At 40.8% G+C, this 16,458-nt stretch overlaps 3 protein-coding genes across 15 annotated transcripts in view; 2 read left to right on the top strand and 1 right to left on the bottom strand.

Annotated features, from left to right (window-relative positions):
* LOC124293331 (protein Cep78 homolog) overlaps positions 1–2,879 on the top strand; it is a 26,104-nt gene extending 23,225 nt beyond the window's left edge. For 5 of the 8 annotated variants that reach the window (XM_046733829.1, XM_046733827.1, XM_046733825.1 and 2 more), the window contains exons 2-6: positions 111–337; positions 440–663; positions 1,541–1,707; positions 1,774–2,226; positions 2,337–2,879. In XM_046733829.1, coding sequence (XP_046589785.1) covers positions 114–337; positions 440–663; positions 1,541–1,707; positions 1,774–2,226; positions 2,337–2,870 — 1,602 coding nt within the window. In that variant the 5' untranslated portion in view covers positions 111–113 and the 3' untranslated portion in view covers positions 2,871–2,879. The remainder of the gene's footprint in view (positions 1–110; positions 338–439; positions 664–1,540; positions 1,708–1,773; positions 2,227–2,336) is intronic. The other 3 variants (XM_046733830.1, XM_046733831.1, XM_046733832.1) reach the window with 1 other exon arrangement.
* The window catches only part of LOC107219921 (nipped-B-like protein), a 16,951-nt gene extending 493 nt beyond the window's left edge, over positions 1–16,458 (bottom strand). Inside the window, exons 1-4 of one of the 5 annotated variants that reach the window (XM_015658279.2) lie at positions 15,710–16,364; positions 15,187–15,244; positions 7,982–15,063; positions 5,202–7,939 (exon numbers count right to left, since the gene is read on the bottom strand). In XM_015658279.2, coding sequence (XP_015513765.1) covers positions 8,026–14,670 — 6,645 coding nt within the window. In that variant the 5' untranslated portion in view covers positions 14,671–15,063; positions 15,187–15,244; positions 15,710–16,364 and the 3' untranslated portion in view covers positions 5,202–7,939; positions 7,982–8,025. Of the gene's footprint in view, positions 1–5,201; positions 15,064–15,186; positions 15,245–15,709 lie in introns of those variants that run through there. The other 4 variants (XM_046733814.1, XR_006903263.1, XM_046733812.1 and 1 more) reach the window with 4 other exon arrangements.
* Positions 3,215–7,262, top strand: LOC107219909 (coiled-coil domain-containing protein 112-like). Of its 2 annotated transcripts, XM_046733834.1 has the most exons (5): positions 3,215–3,465; positions 3,540–3,649; positions 3,727–4,582; positions 4,695–4,919; positions 5,012–7,262. In XM_046733834.1, the coding sequence occupies exons 1-5, from the start codon at positions 3,215–3,217 to the stop codon at positions 5,025–5,027; spliced, it is 1,458 nt and encodes a 485-aa protein (XP_046589790.1). In that variant the 3' UTR covers positions 5,028–7,262. The 2 variants fall into 2 exon arrangements, with proteins under 2 accessions (XP_046589790.1, XP_015513754.2); XM_015658268.2 differs by having other exon boundaries at positions 4,695–7,262.

The following is a 16,458-nucleotide window of genomic DNA, read 5'->3' as shown; positions in this document are numbered from 1 at the left end:
ATGTCTTAATCATCTTTATTCAAAATTACTGCCGTTCCCTTCATCGTGGGGGTTAACCTAACCCAAACAATTTGTCCGCGTTTCATACGATTGATATTTTTCACGTTCAGCTGATGTGCAAAGAGGATCACGTTCAGCCGCTACCAGCGATAAAATCGCACCTCCGCAAAGGCCGACTGCGTTTATGTGCAGACCGGATAAATTTCGAAGACTGGTCACCGGTGTTACGTACCATCGCGAATGATCAAAGCCTGTTCGAAATAATCGTTTACAGTCGTCACAGGCGTAAAAAAATTAGAGAACAAGTAAACACCGCGGAAAGGATCGAAAAATTCCGGTAATCAAGGACTCGTCATTAATTACAGAACCACACAGTCGCAAAATGTTGATCATTTCTTTCCACACCACTGCTAATTCATCCCTTAAACAATTTGTACAGACGACGGCTTCGCAGCAGAGAACCGATGCTCTACACAAATTTCATCCTCCGTTGTTTTGTCGATGCAATTTCATCCTGCATTGGGAAATCGCCGGTGATTACCTCGCTGACACTGGACGGAATCCCTTTGCCCATCAAATATTTGGACCCTCTCTGCGAAGGCTTGAAATGCGCAAAGAATCTTACAGCCCTTCGACTACCCCGATGCCGCATCGGAGATACTGGTAATAAAACCCTGTGATGATATACATTTGCTTTGACTGGATAGTGGAAATAAATTTGTTGAGGATGAATGGGCGGAACCATTTGATTAAAAATTTAGGAATGTAGGAGAATTATTTCAAAAATCTCTAAAAGTGTTAATGGTGCCAATTATGGTGGTTAATTATAACACAAATGAAACAACATTCCGAATACGTAATAGAAATTAATACTAGTCAGTATGAATAACATAAGCTATGATTTTAATAATTCGAGAACACGTTCTGCACAATTAGAATGCGTAGAATGATCAAGCTGTGGTGTTTTTGATCCGATCTACATCTTATTTTAGTTTCTCGGGCATTTTTTGTTCGTTATCGAGATCTCTAGCAATCATTTGAAAGCAATGTTGATAAAAGCTATCTCCAGAATGGATAAAAATAGAGTATTTTATGAGTACTATACTACAGCTAATCATCAACAATTACAATTGCGAATTATATATAATAACTATACTATTAAGAAAGATTTCATTAGCGTTTTCGGATATTTTATGTGGATCTATTCAGCTAGCAAACGGAGAGCAAAAACGTTGGAAACTGACCGAAAATACTAAAATTTATTGATCTTAAAAGTTCTAATTATAAAACCTTTTCTCAAATTGTTGATACCTCTGCTCATATTATTCGAATTTCGCTCTAACTCATTATCTATCACATAATAGGGATGTTGTTTTATTCGTGTTTATCATCATTGGCACAAATAACACTGCTGGACATTTTTTTAACGATGCTTTCTTTCTTCCTAATTTTTCATTCGGACGGCGGGGTCCAGTAACCTCCAAGCATGTGAACAATCTCGTCAGTAATTATCTTGTCATTTTGTTACTCTAACGAAAAGGGTGCGACTTGGTACTGAACGTGTTGGTGGACTGCGTTAGTCTTTGCATCCTAGACCTGTCGTCTTGCCGCTTGACCATCCGTAGCTCGATGTCGCTGTCGACTTTTTTGAAGAAGAGGAGAACAAACCTGCTTCACAGCGCGTGGAGTGACGCGCAAGCTGTGCAGGTATAACAAAAAATCTAATTCCGAATATTGCCCTGTGTTCATTAGATCTGTTAAATGATTGGAAAGGGTCTTCACACCCTGGTGCTGAACCACAACCGTAAACTGGGCGACTGTGGCGTTCGACTGCTAGTCGACGAACTAAAGGAAGATTTTTGGATGAAGACTTTCAACATCCGACATTGCGGACTGACTTCGAGAGGAGGTGAAACTGTCGTTAGACTCCTAGAGACGAACAGCGTGGTAACATCTATCGATCTCAAGGAAAACGATATCCCGGAGACGATTATCCACAATGTGTCAAAGATTTTGCGCAGGAGAAAGGAGAACGGTGAGCGGGCATCGATGAGAAAGAGGCTGATCACTGCAAAAGAGATGAATTTTCAGGGGAATAAAGACGATCGAAAGAAACCAACGACAAGGATGACGGATCTTCTTCTGAAGAAGAAATCTCACTTCGTCAGTACCCTGAACAAAAATTTGACGAAGAACCAGCGGTCCTGGACCCGATTATTCATCAAGGTTATTGCTCTCATTGTATAATAACATTTAACACGAAACAACTCAACCTACGTGCTTAATCATACCAACCGAAATATAATCAATTTGCACTCTCATTTACATATTGAAAGAGCTCGACGAGGCGTATTCCTGGATGGAAGGTCACGCATCCGAGGTTCCGTAGACCGAAGAACACAGAACGCGAGAATTTGAATTTGAAGAAAGTTTCGGCGCGACTGTCTAGAACGATTGGCAGTAACGCGGTCCTTCTTCGAGAGCTGATAAACGACCGAGAACTTTTAGGCGAGGTGAAAACACGCAGACTCCAAGCGGAGAAAAAGTTTTCCGAGCTTGAACCGCAGCTTGAAAAGCTACGGAAGAGCATCTGCGAGCAGGATAAGCTTCGTTATCGAATTTCGCAAGAACGAAAGCTCTTCGACTATCTGAAGAGGCTCTTCGCGCGGTTAGAGGAATTTCCTGAATCAGTAGCTGTTGTTTCTAATCCGGAAAATGAATCGACGGTTGCCGAAGAGATAATCGGCGGCAATCCTGCCTGGAAAATCGTTTCCGAAGTCGACCTCTCACCCGAAGGAAGAAATCTCCGAGCAAACTATGCCTCGCAACGTGGCCGACCCCATTGTCCAAGAAAATTGCGAGGGCAATGAGAATTTAAAAGCGTGTAACTTGTCCTCAGAGCATATCCATGTCTCGGTACAATCCTCCGATGATGCCGATAATGAATTGAAAAAGAAAAATAAAGAAGTTGCCCCGATTACTCTACACTTTTTTCGTTTTGTTAAAGTCGAGCGCACATTACGCGCGCAGATATCGATCGAAGGTTCCATCGAACGATGATTGGCCCTTGCAATGAATTTTTCCACCTGTTGCCACTTGTTGTCATAGAGATACGTTTGTTTTCATTTGCGTTGCCGGCTTGGCAGAAGCTCGGCAATAGAAGAATATGACCGTTGTGTTCCGCGACTGTTTCTGAACTCTGAACACTGCAAGTATGGATAAGAACTGCACCCTGAGTCCAGAAAGGCGTGACAAGAACCCGACGCAAGTCAGGGGTGACTCGAATATTGGAAAGAGAGTTCCTGTTTTGACCAAAAAAATTGAATCCTCGAGGGAATATAGAAGGTTGAAACTACAAGAGGATTTTTTGGAAAAGGATCTTGCGTCAACGATAAAGCGTATGAAAATTGACACCGATATGATTCATGAAATAACCGAGTACCGGATAAAAACGCTCGATGAAAGGTAAGAGTGCGCATATCAAATATTTACCTTCTCCAATTTGCTCGTCAAACATTCGTTTTCGCACGTTGTTCCAGGCAGCCAAGCTTGCAGAAATTGGAGTGGACGACCCTCGGTATTCTGAATGAGTTAAAATCGGTGAAATTGATGCTTCAGCAAACTGATCCTTCGGCGATTCGAAATCTAGGCGAGTGTTTGAAGTACAATTGCTCTACCCAAAACGAACCCAGACTATTAAATATACCGTTTCACCTGTAATTTTAGATATAAGCGACTTTCGTTTGCGGCTAATGAGACTGTCAAACCAGATCGAGGTCTTGAAGGATGTGGAAAAAAGTCTCGCCAAACTCGGCGAAGAAGAATCGGCGCTAGATTCCGATCAACGAGCATTCGACAGAATACTTTCCACCGGAAACACAAACAGAGCTCCGAAACGAACCGGAGAACGGAAGTGCCCGACTCGTACCGGGGTAAACGATAAGTTCATTGAGCTCGTTGCTCGCACCGGTCACACGCAAGGATGGTCCGAAGATGATCATTCCGAGTTTCTCAAGGTAAGGAGGAAGTGCGATTCGGTTCCGAACCTCGTGACCGAAATGCGCGCGCGACGAGTTCATCTCACAAACGAGCAAGTGATAAACCACGAAGCGTGGTACAAGCTGTATACGGAATTGCGACTGAAACGGAAGAAGGACATCGCCGAGTGGCGGTCAAGGCGACAGGACCTCAAACCGAAAGCCAACGGGGAAACGGAAGGGAACGAATCTTCCTCTTTTTCTCATGGTTGTGCCCCTGCGGGTGGAAAAGAATCTATTCCTCGATGCAGGAGCGCTGACACAAAAGCGAGTGTTGCAGAAAAGAAGCAGAAAATCGAGGCATGGAGGGCAGAAAGAGCGAGGAAGGCTGCGGTGAACGATGAGCAGAAGAAACGTCTAGAGATTGAAAAGGCTGATAAGGAGAGAAGGCGACGGCAGGCGCTGCGAAACGAAGCTAAGACTAAACTTAAAGAGTTCGATGACCGGGAGACAGCGAGAAAATCGAGGTCAGATCCGAACTTACAGAGAAAGGAGATTCGTACGCACGTGAGGTCGGAATCACTGAAATTGTTGAAGTCCTTCAGGTATATATTTTTGCCACTTCTTCATTTCACTTTAGTGGGAAACAGTCGATACTACGGTTACCTATAATAGATTCGCCTACCCGCTTATAATTCGCGCAATTTCGTAATTCAGAGAACAGGATGAAAAATTCATTCGAAAAAGGCTTAGCTCTCTGAAGACTTGGCGACAAAGTTCCGCTAACTCTGTAGCTCCTGATTCAAGGCCCCTAAAGTCGAACGTCTCCTCGGTCACGACCTTATTTTTACCAACGAAAGCCTGGGAGCAGAGATGCAAATTGGAACAGAAGGCGGACGAATCCTTTGGCAAAGTCAATTACATCAAAGATATCCAAAAATTGTCAGTAGGAACGAATGACTAGTGAATTTTGTTTATTATTTATTTATTTATTTTTTTTCCCGTTCTGACTTCAATTTTATCCTTCTTTTCAGAGCTCCTCCGCGATGAAAATGGTACCGAAGACTTATAGTAAATGTGATACGATCTGAGATAACGTATATGTATATTGCAATAACCACATATGAAAATTTCATGTCTTCAGTATAAAAATTCTCGTATTTGTATAATATGTTCACATATGTGTTTATTTTCTCTCATACGAACGGAACCTTTTTTTCTTTCATACGATTTACATAATAAGTTATGAGTAAGTGCGCGTCGATTCTTATCCAAAACAGTTTTAGGGTTATACTGGGTTCCATAAGATTTAATAACTATGTACCTATATCGTGTGGATATAACGTATACAACAATAATAATAATAATAATAATAATAATGATAATGATGATGATGATGACGATGAAGATGATAATAACAACAACAACAACAACAATAACAATAATAACAACAGTAAAGTATGCGATAAAAGGAAAGAAACGCTAATGAAAATCACGTAGCAGGTGAATTGTTGCGGGTAACATATTAACGCCGTTTCGACTTTACTCAAATATATAACATACTTTCTATTTACCTTTTGTTTATTTTATTCATATTTTTTCTTTTTAATTATGATTACCAAATACAAAAACATAGGTGCTATGTGATAATGTTATAATACAAGAGTGTCGTCATAATGTTATATTGGACACAATCGCTCTAGTCTGGGCAGCAACATTCTGTACAACGTAATGCGAAAACAGCTCATTCAAATACTTACGAGTTAGATTCTTATCGGTAGAACTATGTATATACAAGTATGCATTTTAGCATATACGTGTATATAATAGATTTTTTTAGAAGTACCTTTTAGATAACCTTATTAAAACAAATTGTATATATATATATGTATATATATATAATATGTATAAAACGAAGCGAACCGTTCTTCCTCAAGTCTTTTTTTCTGCGCAACTTTTCTCGAGCCAATTTTTTTTTTTTTTTTATCTTTTTCTATCGTGTTTTTTCCTCTTTCGTTTCTTTTCTTTTTCTCTAGTGCGCAAGTCGTTTTATCTATGTACACGCTCTGAAAATGTTTGCAGAATGGTAGCAGATTGTTTGCGATTTTAAAAAAATATAAATATATGTAATATAAATCAAGTGAATAAAAAATAAAAGTTCTGACTTCTGCGCTTTCTCTTGCATTTCAATGGTAATAAGTCCCTTATTTTCGTGTAAAAAAAAATGTTTGTCGAAGTCGAAAGAAAAATATTTGGGATTCCTCCCCCTTCCCGAGTTTTATATACGTATGAAATTACTGGTAAACAGTTTGGCGTTCAAAAGGAAAAAAAAATAAAGAGACAGAAGAATAAATTTGACAAAATAATTGGCTTTTGAAGATCTTTTACTGATTATAAAAATCGACTTGATTTAATTTCTCGTTTAATTATTAATTCATGGTTTTCATTTTCGGAGAATCGCAAATCTATCGCATATAATATATTTAACGTTAATCTACACACGTACAAAACTTATTATACTGAGAAAACATTGAAACGAATCAAATAGCATTCGTTTGACAAACTGTGCTGCGGTGATTTTAATAATTATTACGACTGTTAGAGGTCGTCAAATATTTGACACCGGAATGGATTGTTTAAATCCATCAAGATTTCAAATACTTTTCGCAAAGCTGCTACCACCGCCGCATAATTTGGCACGAAAATCAAATAAAATAACCCTATATACGCGAAGTTTTATGTACACATATTACAAATAACTCTTTATTTGTTGTATTATATGTATAGATAATGCATTTACTACATACACTCTTTCTTTAAGAAATGAGATTTGCCTATTATACACGAGAATAGTTTTACCCCATAGTCTCTCATCGCACAGTTCAGTTCGCAATTACGATTTTTAAATCAGAAAGAGACAGAGACAGCATGGATTATGTGGTGGGCATGTTTCTTTTTTCGATTCATGAAACAAGCTTTCAGTTCAATATTTATATCCCCACATTCAGGTTAGTTCTTTCAAAGAAAACCAATAAGAATATTACAATGTCCCTTTTTTTCGTTTTCATCATTTTATTCGGTAATTTTCATATTTATTACTATTATTATTGTTGTTATTATTACTATTATTATTACTGTTATTGTTATTATTATTATTATTTACATAAAAATCTTATCGAAATGAATCTAGTAACGAGACTATTGTACTTTGGATCTCGGAGAAAAACTTGGCTCGGAATATTCCGTCGAGATGGTTTTGACGAGGAAAGAAAAAAAATCTCAATGCATCGGATAAAAAATATTTCTCCTACCAAAGCCAATCAGCGGATGAGATCGAGATAATAAATAGCAATGTTGTATATCTAAGGAAAAAAAAATATAAAAAGAAAAGAGCTTATTAAGAATGATTGCGTGAAAAAGGTTTCGAAAAAGAAAAGTGTACTAAAATAAAATAGCATCCGAGCAAAGCTATTCCCCCTGAAATTTGTGTGGAATTTTTGTTTCTTCCTTTCTCACATTACACAGTGTAGGTACAAACGATTCATTAGTACGATAAATCCTTTGCGTCTGTAACTTGACCATTAGAAAGAATAGATGATTACGTTATCATTTTTTAATTATTTTTTTTTTTTTTTCGAAAATAGTCTCATTGTATTATGATAATTTTTTATTTCTTTCTTTTTATCCGCATCCATTTTTCACTGGGTCAAACTTTTTCCGTGTCACATATTTAGCACGTCGCCGCACTCTTGTGTCCTATTGCACACTAAATACGAAAAAAGCAAGATTAAAAAATAAAATTGAGAAAAAAAACATCTGGCATGAAAAACGCCTTCGAAAATGAGCGTCGGGGATAATAATAGTAATAATAAAAAATAAGACAAAGAAAAGAAAAAAATCCCACAAAACACGCATCTGGCATGTCAACGTTTTTCATTAAATGAGAAGAATGATTGTTTAGTGTGTGTATATATATATATAATTTATATATATAATTTATATATATATATATATATATATAGATAATTTAGTTATTTACACTCGTTTTTCACACTAGAAAATCAGGGTCACTATAGTCCTCAGCACTTTCGCTACTGTCTGAAATTCTTCTCCTTTTTTTCTTCTTGTGCTTTTTAACCTTTTCCGTTTTATGGGTACGATGCTGTTTTCTGTGGTCCTTGTTTTCGCTGTGGGGGTGTATGGTTAGTTTAGGTACACGTGGGGTGGTTGCCGCAGCCTGTGGAGCTGCGGGGATTGAATTAACAGAGTTAACTTGAACCGCAGGGTTACTCATGTTAATCTGATTCTCATTTAGCTGTCTGTTCATAGAGTGAGTGGGTGTGGCGTGAATATCTGCAACAGTTGGTAATCTACCGCTAGCAGCAGTTGGATCAATTTGATTGGCTTTTTGTAAAGCTTCAGGGTTTCCCCCCTCCTCATCGGGTTCCTCAGGATCAAATTTGAGCATCAATTGCTTGAAGTCGAGGTATTCTTTTATCAACTTCTTTTTACCAGTTTCGTCCAGCTCATCATTATTTGTACCATCTTTCAGTTTCTGTAGCGTTGCTTTAGGCCGGAAGTGGAGATTATTTTTTCTACTAACAGCCTTCTCGTAGACCTTCGCAGATTCTGAAGGTGAATACTGTCCAATTTTAGCATCCGTGAATCCGTAAAGATCTTTGAGATGCTGTCTCAGAGTAAGCAGCAATAAAAAACCTTGACTAGCCGTTATATACTCCCTGAGTAATGTCGTGTCTTCCGGTAACCTTGCCATTATCGTTTCCTCGTCTTCTTCGTCATCCTCTTCATCCTCAATATTCGGTAAAACTGGAATTGCCAGTGGTTCTCCATCAGGCCCAAATTTCATAAGCGAGGGATGCTCCTGCTGTTGCTGCTGTTGTTGCACCTGCGATTGCTGGGGATGAATCTCCTTAGGCAACAGGGCCTCCTTGAAAGACTGTAAGAGATTTGTGCCAGACATTGAAATGATGATGTCGATATTATGGATGATAAACAATGGCTCATCCTGAACCTGGTAAGTGAAGTAAGACAAATTGTCTGCCAGATAAAGCATTTGTGACAAACTTGTCTTAGCACTTTCGTCAAACTGTTTAAGGAAAGAGAGAACAATCGCCCTCCGTTGCTGCTTGGTATTCCTAAGTATGGTGTACAGAAAACCGTTGAGAGCAGATGGAAATTCCCCCTCCTTTATTCTCATCCCTCTAACGGTATCGTCGTTTTGCAGTATCTTCTGAAGCCGGTAGCTCAGCCTGATTCCAAACTGTGACTTCATGTGTATGAAGCCTGGATATTTCTTCTCGATGTCTTGCAGTTGTTTGTCGGCACTATGACTCACCATCTTTTCACAATCTGTACTCATGCAAATCAGGTACGGAACTATTTGCACAGGATGTACGAGACCCTGAGCCAATATCAGCTGGATTACCTTGAGAGCAGCGTGCCTCACAGATACATTTATATGAAGGAACGACTCCAGTATCTCTTTTAGGTACAACTGGATTACCGTACTAGCCATACCCGATGAAACGTCGCCCATTTCCTTGAGGTTCTCTTGCTTGGACAGCTTAGCCCATTCCTGATCCTGTTTTATCATTCGCTTTTCTTCCTCTTGCAGATATACTTCAATGTTGTTGAGGACCTGTGACCGCATGTTGATGGGCGCATTTTCGGAAGTGAGTAAATGGTGATAAAGTTCTTTGAGCTCGGGTGTCATCATGAATTCGTAGTGCCTGATGCACAATGAGCCAATAGCCGAAAGTGTGAAAAATCGTATGTCGTCGTTATCCTGATGCACAAAGTAGCTCAGCGTCTCAAAAACTTGGTCCTTTATATTCTCTGGTAGGCCCTCGGTTACTTCCTTATCAGTGAAGTTGAAATGCCTGAGCAAAAGTCCGACAGTGAACAAAGCGCGTCTGAAAAACGGTCTATTCTTCTGCAGAATCGGATTGGTACGATTTTTCTCATACAACGACTTGTAGTCGGTCAAATGTCCATAATATTTCTTAAAGCAATCGCGTATCAGCTTGAAATTCCTTGTTACATTGTTTACTATAGATCCCAGACAGGAAAGGCAACTTGCAACGACAGACTTATCATGGAGTAGAATCAGTTTGACAGAATCCTCTTCGAGCTGAGCCAGAAAGGTTTCGCTGGGGTGTTCCATCAGCGGAACGACAAGCTCTAACGTGTGAGCGACACTGCTTATTATCTGATAGTCACCCTGGGTCTGGCATTTTAGACTGAGATAGGGCTGTAACGTTATCGCATGGTTGACGAGGAGCTGCGGTCTTATTTTTGCAAACAAATATAGCGTAGTTAAACAGGCTACTAGCCTTTGCGATGAGCCCTTCTTCTCAACTTTCTCAGCATCGTCAAGGCCCGTTTCTTCAAGTCTTAATACATTCTCGATAAGACAATCAACGATCTGCTTGCAGGCTGTGAGCAACGCCTTAGGCGGCTCAGTCATTGTCTTTGTGCTGTCCTCTTTGTCCTCTTTAGGCTTGAACAAGCTCACCAGGAGCTGCTCGAACCACTCAAGTCCCATGTCCTTGCTAGCAGTAACGACATCTGTGATGTTCATCACCTTTCTAAGCAGTGCCTCGGAATCTACAACAGGTCGTTCCTTGACAGGAGTGAACCACATGTTCTGAAACACTTCCATGACCAGTTTTCTTATTCCCTCTTCGTCGTTAACCCTTCTTATCATCTTGACGCATATTTCCGGTATTTTGGGGAAATTTGGGCACTCCATACATATATCCTTGAGTATCTTGATGACACGCTTTCGCACGCTGACCCCAGTGTCAAGAATTCGCGTGGAGAGCATATCGTAGTATTTGTCAATCAGCTCTGGCCTACTTAGGACAAATTTACCAACGAGATCGACAGCTGCTTCGCGAACAGACGTGGACAGGTCGAAAAACGAGTGTTTTACACCAAGCTGCATGTCAACTCTGGCCAATACACTCGAATCAGCCTCGACAATCATTGTAAGGCATTTCATTGCCTTGGTGCGAATAGCGATTGAAGATTCAGTCAGAACGTGAAGTATCTGCTTGAGATAGCGATCGAAGCTTTGTGAGAAGGGCCGCTTCGATGCAAGGTACTGTGATATCAATTCCGCAGACTTATAGTCGATGTAAGTTTGTAGTATATCACTTTTAGCGGTGGAATGACTGTAAGGTCTTATCTTATTTATAATTAATTTCTTTTTTAGTTCAATGAGCCGATATGACTCTGAGTTTTTCTGTTCATTGTTGTCATTCTCATCTGCGTCACACTCATTCTCATCTGATTCACTTTCCTCATCGCTGCTGAGATGTCTATTTTTCTTTATTGACTTTTTCTTCTGCATCTTTTTTGTTGGCGTATTTTTTGTCTGGCCAACGCGAGATTTTTCAACTACGGTATCTCTGTACCATTGTGCTAGGTAAAAGTGCCTCGCATATCCCAGAGCAGCGTCGTTCGTTCCATTTACTGCGAGATAATCGATTAGCACTCTCTGCAGAAATATCGTTCTTTCTTCATCCTCACTGATCCCAACAATGTCCTTATCTTTTGTCACCTCATAGTCAGTGTCTTTCTGCTGTTCAGTCTTTATGTCTTTTACTATCTGATCGATCGTCGACAGTTTACAGTGCGAGTTTACTGCATCCCTGCGCAGTCTGGCAGCCACAACACCAAGATATTCAATGGACGCTATCCTGAGCGACATGTCAGATCCTTTGTTGGAAAAATGGCTGACAAGCAAATTCCCCAGAAGACTGAGGAGCAGTTCAGCGGCAGGCCATTCAGGTTTGTTAACAGTCGCCAACAGATCCTGTACAAAGTTTTCAAACAACGGTCTGTAGTCGATTTCCTCGCCTTTGCTTCCACATTTGTTTAGGAAAACATTCAAAAAATTTCCAGCTGTTCTTGTCGCAGTTTCGTACTTGTTGAGTATAAGAACGTCGATGTCAACCTGGTGGGATTTCTTCTCTTTTTCTTCACTCTTCTCATCGTCATCCCTCGCCTGTTTATCACGTGGCATTAAGCTCTCCGGTAGAACTACGACACATTGAATTAGCTGAAGAACCAAAGCAGTAAGCATTTGTATATAATCTTCAGAGTTCAGTCGGTAAGTCCTAAGACTCCTTTTACTGCTTGGCAGCCGTGCTATTGAGGCCAAAATATCGTCGAGTAGCAATCGCCTGTGTTTCTCATACTTTGTAAAAATAACTGTTACAAGTTTCAGCGCACTCAGCTGCAGCTCACTCACAGATTCGACAAAGAAAGGAGCAACACCCAGGGTAGAGGCATGTAGCACACTTGTGTCGGTCAAGACCTGGATACTGAGGAGTTCGGCGAGCAGACCAACAAGCACGTGCATTTTATTATAAACTCCAAGGATACTTTTCTCCCTTACTTCTTTAGTATGGGCTCGTTTTTTTCTACCACTGGCATTAAAATTTTCTGTCTTGTTTTTAGAGTCTATTCTGTAAACAGGGTCAAACGAAGGGTAAATCGTGTTCTGTAGCTGAAATTTCATAAACAGCACAATTCTGTCTATAACGTCCTCAAGGTAAACATGCTTAGACATATTTTGTGACGTCATGATGTAGAGAGCGGTAAGTGATGCATCAACTGCACGCTGCACCCTCTCCATGGCGAGTTCCATCCAGAGGCGGCTTTCATCTATGTCATCATCTGGATCAGCAAGTGGCGAGACTCTAGCGCCGTCACGTATGTTCTTCTCCAATATGTTGAGAAGTCTGACCAAGCGGTCAGGTGGGATAGATTCCATAGCCCCAAGACCTTTGAGCTTGGCAGCTTCGCTGCATAAGTCGTGAAGCTGATATTTAGATATGAGCATTTCAGGAGCTACGTCACCGTCATCGTCAAGATCAGCTGTTGCTGCAGCGTCTTCAGTGTTTTCAAATATCGCGTCTATAGTTCTGTTGAATCTCTGATACGTGTTAGTGTCCATAAGCTCCTCAACGCTGAGTTTATGCAGTACTGGAACTAGTTTTCTTTCTACTTTCCTGATCTTAGGTTTCGTCGGCGAATTTGGTTCTTCGTCCTCTCTATAATCGTCATCATCATCTACTATCCTCCTGCGTCTTCTTTGGGTCTTGTCCTCTCCTTTCTTTCGCTCTGCTCTTTCTTTTTCTTTCTGGACCTGTCTCTCCCTGGCTCGTGCCTTGAAGTGCTTGTTATTCCTGCCTATTTCCTCTTCGCTCTCCGAATCACTCTTCACCTCATTGTTGCCTCCCATAATGCCCATTTTTGCTGCAAGGTTCGGAGATTTCTCTGCAAAAGCGCTGAGGCTCTTTTGCATCAGAGCTTGATCGGCCAGTGACAATCTTTTCAACATAACAATAGGCTCTTTCATTTTTTCCACTGGCGTAACTGCCAGTGGCAGCGTTGCTTGGCTCACTTCGCTCTTGGCGAGATTATTATTTTGAATGCTCGAAGGATTCGTCATTCTATGTGGTGAGCCGTAAGTTTCGTTTGCTTCGTTTACTAACAGGTTAGGATTAGGGTGAACCGGAATTTGCTGCAAATTATGAATGACATCCCGGATCGGCATTTGTGCAGGATTCCGCCTCTCGTCCAAATCATGCGATATAGGTAGTTGAACGTCTGGAAAGCCAGTGACCGGATCCAGAATAAACTGTTGATTATCCTGAACGCTGTTATTGACATTATCAAGTTGGTGGGATTCTAAGGGGTGAGGTAGCTGCTGATTCAGTACAGGATCGTAAATACTTTGTTGTACGTTCATACTATGATGATGTGTAGGAATTCCAGCGTGCATTGGTGAAGTATGGTGTATATTGTGCTGAGGCGTGAGACCGCCGACGTGATGCTGAGGTGTGATGTTGCCCAGAGACGTAATTGCGCTATTAGGTGAGCTGAGATGAGCCGGGGAGTAAATATTTTGTTGCGGGTTCATCTGGGAAATTGGATTCACACAGTTCACATCTTCCTGCATATGTTGCGGCGTCGTCGATGCTCTGGTTTGTTCTGTGATGACTGTGGCTCTTGGAGAAGGCGAAGGAACAGCAAATGGTGACATTTGCGAAAGTTCGGCGTGGTTCTGAGGCGCGATACTCATCCGAGGATGCTGTGGCTGGGCCACCGCTCCTGGTGGTGGTAAAACGATGCGCGCAGCAGCCGGATGAGCAGGACTGCCCTGAGGAGTGTGGCGTGATCCTGACGGGCTCGAATAAGATGGTGAAAACTGTCCGTAACTGGCTGGTGACTGATTGGGGTGCATCAGCGAAGTATTTTGGGTTGTCCAGTTCCGCGGAGAGTTGTACTGTGGCCCTTTAAACACGTGGGGATTTATCTGAAGTATCGCTTTCAGCAATTCCGGTGTATTTTGCTGGGGATCTACGAGCTGCTCGGTGTTGGCGTAGTGGTCCTTGAGCTCAATGTGGTCTGAGGATGTCTGCGAGAGAGAGAGAATTAACTGAGGCACTAAGTTCTCATCCCTTGCACTAAGAAGTATCTGCGCCTCCTGCGCCACACGTGGATGAAACAAAAGCGATTTATTTGTCAGAGTCTGCGGAAGCGGCGTTGGCAAAGGCATCTCTGGTAACAAGTCAGTCAGACTTGCTATGCCCGCAAGGGTAGTTATCGGTACGCTCGGTATAACCCCATTCATTTTGGCTAGGATTTGTTCTGGCATTACAGCCCTAACGATAAATTTATTTTTCTCTGGTATTTTTTGTTCGTTTTTGCTTCCACCCCAATATCAATTATTCCAAATTCTCTGAATAGCTCACCTCAGAGATGGATTGCGTTAAAACTAAACGATTCTCAGCTCTGCTATATCCGCGTCTCTGACGTTTCGATATTGTAGATGCAGCAGCGGAATACCAACTTTCGACGGAGCACTACATACAAGCGCACTATCAATCAATAATATCTTCGAGTCTTCAAACTTTCTACCAAGCTTGGGAACCCAACAAAGTCTCTCTAAGTTCCCATTGTTGCTGTCACTAAGAAGTCAGCCAAATTTAGATGACGCTCTAGGGTCCTGCAACAGTCGATTCATGTTTGAAGTACGGCCCGTTACTACCTGCAACAATTGAATGTAAATTAAATTTACATTTTTTACTGAACAACATGGATAATTATTAACTAACGTACAAGTTGATGTTCATTGTCAAGTAATAGATAAATCATTAATGTATCATTTTACCGTTGTCGCAAATTTTCAGGGAGGCTCCGAGGTTGTGATCTTGAAATAATGTAAAAATCTGAAATGTGCAAAAAAAAGGGCTACATAATTGAAAAAAGAAGCATGCAAAATAAATAAAACTAAGAACTAATTTCGGTAAGCTAAATGAGTGAACTGTGAAATAAATAAACAATAACTGTAGACGATGGTATCATCGCATGCAAATATGAGCATTAAATCAAGAAAAGTCATCAACTTATCGTGGTAACGAGTTCGGAGCAATAGATGATAACATTGCATAACAAACGTGGTTAAAAATGATTAAAGGTGCTATGGTATTCGCATCAATTTGTGCTATTTGTAATATTGTTTAAAAATTAACGAAATATAATCGCGCCAAAGTTAGCCTGACATATTGAGGGGGGTGAGGTAAGGGTGTTATTCGATTCTTGAATGAAAACAATACTAGTTTTGAAAGTTATGAAAAGTCAAGTTCGGTATGCGTAGCTAGGTTTGATTATCAAATGCATGATATTTCTCTTACCAAGCAATACCGCTGATTATTTATACGCTGGAATGCGCGGTGGCCAATACTGTTTTGGCGGGATGCTGGTGTATTTTCTTTAGTCGAAAATAATACGGCGTGATGATATTACAGGTTGCCGATCTTTCACGTCCATCGGTGTCTCGGTTAGTTGAACGAAAAGACTTTTTCTCGTAGCGAAATATCCACTCAATTGTCATCCGCGGCTGTGGCCTACATGATTCTCTTAGGCCTCAAGTCATATCGTAACAAAACAGACGGCAATCAACACCATGCACTTGTCACTCTCATTTCACGAGACACCTTGTACTTATTTAGAATGCGGGGGTAATTAGTTCTAAGGATTATTTTATTTACGGGGTATGAATACCAAGAAAATAGACACAAAGGCGTCCATTTTGATCACCAGCGAGTTGGCGGAAGTGGCGTAGTAGGTATAAGGCATCAATGTATAATGGCAGAACTCCCAGGTTACGTTTTACCGGCTGGCGTATGTCAGTACACAACGTTGCATTCCTTAGCATTATTCCATCCTATGAAATTAATTACACATCTAATATTTATACGACATATGCTAAGTGAACTCTGGTCAAACGATTTTCTCTTTTCTGGATAATAATAAACTCTACCTCACGTACTCAATGGTTGTATATAGTTTCATTTCACCACTCGCAGCTATCTACAAGCTGCATAGTCTTTGCTCGTGTAACGCGTACGGCTGGCGCGCTGGCATAACGTCATATATACGA

Source organism: Neodiprion lecontei, chromosome 3 (assembly GCF_021901455.1).
Source record: "Neodiprion lecontei isolate iyNeoLeco1 chromosome 3, iyNeoLeco1.1, whole genome shotgun sequence".
Taxonomy (NCBI): Eukaryota; Metazoa; Arthropoda; class Insecta; order Hymenoptera; family Diprionidae; genus Neodiprion; species Neodiprion lecontei.
The sequence above is the reverse complement of the archived record's forward strand: the minus strand, read 5'-3'. Positions and strand labels throughout refer to the sequence as shown.